General features: G+C 43.2%; 1 protein-coding gene across 25 annotated transcripts in view; it reads right to left on the reverse strand.

Annotated features, from left to right (window-relative positions):
* The window catches only part of celf2 (cugbp, Elav-like family member 2), a 180,862-nt gene that overhangs the window by 24,882 nt on the left and 148,480 nt on the right, over window positions 1–7,500 (reverse strand). For all 25 annotated transcript variants that reach the window (XM_058623872.1, XM_058623873.1, XM_058623867.1 and 22 more), the window contains 2 exons: window positions 4,219–4,353; window positions 378–457 (listed from right to left, as the gene is read on the reverse strand). In XM_058623872.1, the coding sequence (XP_058479855.1) occupies window positions 378–457; window positions 4,219–4,353 (215 nt within the window). The remainder of the gene's footprint in view (window positions 1–377; window positions 458–4,218; window positions 4,354–7,500) is intronic.

Raw genomic sequence — 7,500 nt, forward strand, 5'->3', positions numbered from 1 at the left:
CACACAGTCTGTCTCTATCTCAGACCGTCGGGTGAAATCGAGCAAAGACAAAAAACAAAGTCTATTTTCCAGTCCTGGTTCTGTGGTTCTAGTCCTGACCCAGGACTGTACCATTCAGCAAACTGAACCGTACCATGATAGTTCTGAGGACAGACAGTAGGGGGCAGTCTCCCCACAACAAGACCTTTAACCGTCACAGTTAAATAAGTCAAATGAACTCAATGATGAAGATTATTTACAAGCAAACGACGGTCGTTTATTCTCGTTAAACGTGTTTTTACAGTTTAATTTACGAACATGACGATAAAAGTCTGATTCTTACGAGGGTGAAAACATGATTAAACGCAGATGAGAGGGTGAAAGGTCGAGTACAGTACCTCCATCGTCTGAGACTGATGCATGGCTTTGATCGCGTTCTGTGCCATCGCTCTGGTGGAAAACGTGACAAACGCACATCCTGTAGGGAGGAGAGGAGGGAGGAGGGAGGGGAGGAGGGAGGAGAGGAGGGAGGGTTGAAGGAAGGAAGGAGGGAGGGAGGGAGGAGACAAGAAAGAACAAAAACAGGACAGAAGGTTTGGACACGTCGTCGTCGTCATAAAAGAAAACAGAGAAGTTTCACAGGCGGACGACAAGTTTCTCTCAAGTTCAACATCGTCATGACAACCAGGCCCCGCCCCCTCGCCACCACAGGACACCACAGACACAAAGCACAGGCTTTACCACAGCCTCATGGCTCCTCCTCCTCCTCCTCCTCCTCCTCCTCATCGCGACGCCAAAAATCTGCTTCGGTTTACAGACTTTTAAAACGCGATAGAATTCTGGTTTTATTACGGAATTACTGATCAACCATGTTGCCTAATCCTAATCCGTTTCATTTTCAACATGCGTATAATCTCACGCCGAACCTCAATCTGAACTGAAGTTTGGTAAATTAATTATTTAAAACATATATTCACACAAATCCTCAATAAAAAGTCGCAGGTTTTGTTTGGGGACCCAAAAAAAAATCAGCCGTGACCCATCTGTGGGTCCACGACCCAGTGTTTGAGAACCACAGCAGCCACAGCTCAGATGATCCTCACATCATGTACACTGATTTTATCTTCCTTTGTTGACGTTGTGAAGCTTCAGCAGCAACAACATCAATAACAATAATGCAGGTTTGTGTTGTTGTGACTTTAGTTTGACTTTTTTCTCTTGATAAAAACCTGATCCAGTCTTAAATGAAACCACTTTGACCTGGTTTGGTTTCACTGGTGCAGATCAAACGTCGACTTCATTCCTCTCTGTGCGACTGAAGGTCGCCGGACTCTGTGGTTCTGACCCAGTAAGAAAACCGGGTCATTCTATTTCAGACGAGGTTCACTCTGTCACGTCAGGTGGTTTCTTCCTCTGCAACACCAGAACTGGATCAGGTCTGCGGGGGGGGGGGGGGGGCTTTCATGTGGGTTAGCCCCGCTCAGGATTTCAGAACCTGGTTATTTATAACGCGGCTCGGCGTCGACGCCGTAAAACTCCGCCCTTCGCCTCGCGTTTGGCAGAAAGAAGAAAGAACATCTTTTCCCAACTTTCTAAATCAAGAATTCCTCAGAGTTTGGTCTCTGACGTCAAAGAAAACTTTGAAACGTCCATTAAAAGTTCACACGTTCACCACTTACTTTTAACGGCACACAGTTCGGACGGAGGTTAAAAGAAAATGTCCACGAGGTGTCCAAAGGACGTGTCGTGAGGACGTTTCCGGACGTGTATGAGGACACGAGATCTGTCCCATGTTCTTGAGTCTAAAGATCTCTAAACTGGAGAAGATCTGACGTCTTCACGTCGTTCACATGTCGGACAATTTATTGCACATCACTCGATGTTTTCTTGAGACGTTCGGATGTAGTAAGATTTATCGTGTTCTTCAGTTTCTTGAGATGTCTCTTTGTCCAAACATCGGATTATTTGCTGCAGTTATGAGGAAAGTCCAACAGTGGGACACACGCGAGACATTCGAGTATCCGAGGATTTAATGCGGATTTGGTACGAGGTCTTTGTCGAGTGTTTTCATGGACAGTCGGACGTCTGTGAGAAGTTCTCGTAAAGGACGTTCCGATGCGCAGTTATGGAGACAAAGACGTCCAAAAATCTGGAGATATTTCGCTAATTCTGACTGTGATGAGGACGGCGTTTAACGTGTTGTTATGGACAAAGACGTCCATGAGACACGGAAACAAGTGAGACATCTGTGAGACGTCAAATGGTCTGAAGATCTGTCATAGGTTTTTGAACTGGTACAACGACAGTGAGACGTGTCTTCATTTCCCTCGTGCTAACCAGGAGTTAGCCTGAACCGAACCTGGTCCCTGAACAGGAAGTGGTTCTTAGAGACAGAAGAAACTCCTCATCGTCTGAACGTTAATTTCACGGACGTCAAAGCCGGTGAAGACAAACGCGGTGACTCGTCGGCGCAGAGACGGGACTTTGACTCGAGGACTAAAAATACTCTCGGGCTGCATCCTGAGAAGCAAATAGTCCTGTAATGAAAGTAGGCTAGCTCCCCAGGCCCACACGTCCACTGCTGCTGCGATCCAGATTTTATTTATAGTGCGCCGGCGTTGCCGGCGAGCTCCTCTGATTGATCCCGTGTTTTTTTTAACGACGCGGCGAGCGCGGCGCGGCGGGACCGAGACGCTCGGGGAGCTCGAAAATCCTTCAGGACTTCTTTATCGTTTGTTTACGCGCTGAGCGGCTTCTCTCTGACTCTGCGGCGAACAGGTTTGAGTTTGACAACGACGACGGCGACGTGGTCACGGCGTCTGAAATATTCATGAGGACAAAAGACAGACGCTGCGGAGCGAGGGAGCGAAAGAAAGAGGACAAATCGATGTGAGGCAGGATTCTGGGACAACCTTCAGGAGGACGAAAGAGAGGAGACGCACAACGTCCAGGACGTACCACAAATATACGTGAAGGACAGATCGACACGGAGCCTGTGACAGTGAGGAGGAGGAGACACCACACAGGGGGAGGAGCGGGGGAGGGAGGGAGGGAGGGAGGGAGGGAGAGAGCAGGTGTGTGTGTGTGTGTGTGACAGCTGACTATTCTATTTACTCTAGTTTGACGTAGCTCACGAGTGTTAGCATCATATTAAAGAAGCTAACACTGACTATGGATAAATACATCATTAGCGTTAGCTTCCGCTTTAGCTTAGCTTTCTCGTTAGCTTCCTCTTTGCCTAAACATACTTCACATGAAATAAAACAGCGCTCACCTTTGTGGTGATTTTTGATTGATGTTGTTTTATTAGCATCTCTGCGTTTAGTTAGCTTCTTTAAAGAGACGCTAACAGTAGCAACTCATTTAAGCCTTACAAGAGTTAGCTTTTTTCAATCTGATGCTAACAGATTCAACGAGTTAGCTACTCCAAAGTGAAGCTAACGGCAAAACACAAGAGTGTTAGCGTCAAAAAACATCACTTAAGAGTTTATTACAAACATTAGCGTCATTTAAAGAAGCTAACACTGGCTATGGATAAATACATCATTAGCGTTAGCTTCCTCTTTGCGTAAACATACTTCACAGTGAATTAAACAGCGTTCACCTTTGTGGTGATTTTTGTTATACGTTGTTGTTGTTACGCTTAAATGAGTCCCAGCTAGACACACACAAGAGTGTTAGCGTCACTTAAGAGTTTGTTGGTGTGTGTTTGTGAGCGTGTTTGTGTTTCCTCGTTTACTCAAAGACGTCTTTACGTCTGATGTGAGACGGCGAGTTTGTCCAAACAACGCAGCGCGAGGTCAGCGGTCAAACGCCGGCAAAGTCCAGGAGAGGTTTCATAAATCAGAACCAACGCCTGAGCCTGGTTCATCTCTGAGAGGATGAACTGTGTGAGGAGGTCAGAGGTCAGAGGAGGTGAAGGAGGAGGAGGAGGAGGGTGATCGAAGCTGAGAGAGTGAGGGAGGAGAGAAAAAACAGAGAGAGGGAGGGAGGGAGGGAAAAGAGAGATATAGAGCGGTAAAGGAGAATCATGTCATCGCAGTGACCTCAGCGGCCTCCAGGTGTCACTGTAGTTAAACATGACTCAGGTGATTTCCTGCAGGTTGACGACAGAGTTTGATCGCGGCTGTCGACGCGCTGCATTAAACCCGTCACATAAAACCCGAGCATGTGACCAGTCATGTGACCGCTGCAGTGACCCGCAGCGACCGCTGGAGGGCGCTGTGGTCAGTCACTCACCTCTGCTGAGTCCGTCGGGTCCTCGCAGGATCCGACACTCTTCGATCTGTCCGAACGCCGAGAACATGACCCGGATGTCGTTCTCGTTGCACTTCTTCGACACCATGCCGATAAACAACTTCCTGTCTTCTACCGCTGCCGTGGGGAAGAAGAAGAAGAAGAAGAAGAAGAAGAAGAAGAAGAAGAAGAAGATAAGAAGTAATCACAATATTTAAAACATGGTCCAAGTGAGAACGCAGCAGGACAATCTGGATTATTCCTGCAGGAAAAACAGATTAAAGCCATTTAACAAACAGGAAACTGAAGTCTTTAAACCACTCACTCACTCACTCTCCCACACCAAAACCAGTGATTTTAACATCACACACACACACACACACACACAGGAGTTGTTGATCCACTGCTGCCTCCATCACTAAGTTCTAATGTCTGATTTTAGTGAATTGGGCTTTTAAAATCTTTTGTTCAGATTGACCTCAGTGACACAAAGTGACCACACGAGGCAGCAGAGGAGCAGCAGCTCCTGTGTCTCTGCAGCTAGAATCACTGGTTTGCTCTCTGGGCTTTGGTGTGGGAGAGTGAGTGGTTTACAAACTTGAGTTTTTCTGAGCTGGATCTTTAGTTTTCGTGGCTAAAATCTCTTTTATGTTCTCGTGTCTCTCGTTCTTCTGAGCTCATTTTCAACCGTGTTTATTTTTAGTGTTTTGCTGAAAAATAGATGAAAAAGACGACAACGACAGAGAGACAGAACGAGACGGAACAAAAAAGAAGAGAAAGTGTCAGAGAGAGAGAGACAGAGAGAGAGAGAGAGAGAGAGAGAGAGAGAGAGACAGAGAGAGACAGAGAGACAGCGAGAGAGAGAGAGACATGAGGAGCGACAGAGTTCATGTGTTTCATCATGTCGTCTGATCTGTGTCTCATTATCACTTCAACACCAAAGAGATGGCTGAGACGCCACAGCTCCGTCCTCCCTCCTCACCGTCCTCTTCCTCCTCCTCCTCACCCTCCTCCTCCGGGCCTCCCTCTCACTTTCTCCTCCACTGACACAATCCCTTCTTCTCAGGTGTAATCTCCAGCAACACAGGTAAAACTGAGACTCCTGTCGTAATAATAATTATTATTATCATAATAATATTATTATCATTATCCTTATTATTATTATTACAATTGTTATTATTATTATTACTACTACTATTGTTATTATTATTGTTACTTTTACTATTATTATTATTATCATTATTATTAGTATTATCATTATTATTATTACTATTATTATTATTATCATTATTATTATTATTGTTACTATTATTATTATTATTACAATTATTATTATTAGTATTATCATTATTATTACTTTTACTATTATTATTATTATTATTGTTAGTTTTACTATTATTATTATTATTATTGTTACTTTTACTATTATTATTATTATTGTTACTTTTACTATAATTATTATTATTGTTATTACTATTATTATTGTTACTTTTATTATTATTATTATTATTGTTACTTTTACTATTATTATTGTTATTATTACTTTTACTATTATTATTATTATTATTGTTACTTTTACTATTATTATTGTTATTATTACTTTTACTATTATTATTATTATTGTTACTTTTACTTTTACTATTATTATTGTTACTTTTACTATTATTATTATTATTGTTACTTTTACTATTATTATTGTTACTTTTATTATTATTAATATTATTATTGTTGTTAATAAAAAGCTTGAGCAGATACAGCACCACTCTATGAATGGAATAAAACTCCAGGTCTTTTGCAGGAAATGTTATTAGTATTTAGTGTGATCATTGAATTAATGTAAGTGTTATTGTTGATAAAGACACAGAGATGAGAAGACTCCACGTCACAAAGGTTGGCGACCTAAACGAGCAGCTGTTAAAACTCATAAAGTCAATCATTATTTGTACATTGAGACATTGTGTCTTTATGTTGTACACGCGTTTTTAGTTTAGTGTGTGTGTGTGTGTGTGTGTGTGTGTGTGTGCGTGTGTGTGTGTAATGCTAATCCTATTCATTTTTAATGAGGAACTGTCAGTGATCACCGCGAGGCGAAACAGATAAGCGGTCTGTTGCACTCTGGGAAATCAATAGCGCACTTGTTTATTTTGCTGTTTGAATTGTTTTGTGTGTTTAAGAAACAAATGCTGCCAAGAGAAGTGTGTGTGTGCGTCTGTGTGCGTCTGTGTGTGTGTGTGTGTGTGTCTGTGTGTGCGTGTGCGTGTGTGCGCGCGTGTGTGTGTGTGTGTGTGTGCGTCTGTGTGCATGTGTGTGCGTGCGTGTGTGCGTGTGTGTGTGTGTGTGTCTGTGTGTGCGTGTGTGTGTGTCTGTGTGTGTGTCTGTGTGTGCGTGTGTGTGTCTGTGTGTGTGTCTGTGTGTGCGTGTGTGTGTCTGTGTGTGTGTGCGCGCGCGTGTGTGCGCGCGCGTGTGTGTGTGCGTGCGTGTGTCTGTGTGTGTGCGTGTCTGTGTGTGTGTGTGCGTGTGCGTGTGTGTGTGTGCGCGTGTCTGTGTGTGTGCGTGTGTGTGTGTGCGTGTGTGTGTGTGTGTGCGTGCGTGTGTGTGTGTGAGACGAGCAGCAGTGTAACAGTGCTGTAATGAATTGACTGTGCGTTGATGAGGAAAGAAAACAGAGCAGACACTGTTACGATCCAGTGTGTTGATGATAAGATGAGCTTTGCATTGTGGGTAGAAATAATAACACAACATTTTCTTTATCATGAAACGTAAAAAAAACACGGGAAAAGGGTGAAGAGAAGAAATATTGTCAGATTAAAGCACGAGGCAGAGAGTGTGGAATCGTCTCAGACCTGTGTGTCTGTCTGTGTGTGTCTGTGTGTGTGTGTGTGTGTGTGTGTGTGTGTGTGTGTGTGTGTGTGAGAGGCTGGTTCACCACGAGGCCAAAACCGTTCAACTTTCACTGACCTCGTCCTCGTCAAGCGCCTCAATAATTCATCACACGGAGAATATATGTATATATATATATATATATATATATATGTACATATATATATATATTTATATATATATATATATATATATATATGTACATATATATATATATATTTATATATATATATATATATATATATATACATTTGCTATTCTCTCTCTCTCTCTCCTCACACACTCACACACACACACACACACACCTCGCTCTCGTCACGTCTGCAGTGAAGAGTGAACACGCGGTGAGGCAGCGATTACCAGGCAAAATTCACCCAGACTACTGATGCGTGTGTGTGTGTGTGT

Source organism: Solea solea, chromosome 3 (assembly GCF_958295425.1).
Source record: "Solea solea chromosome 3, fSolSol10.1, whole genome shotgun sequence".
NCBI classification, from domain to species: domain Eukaryota; kingdom Metazoa; phylum Chordata; class Actinopteri; order Pleuronectiformes; family Soleidae; genus Solea; species Solea solea.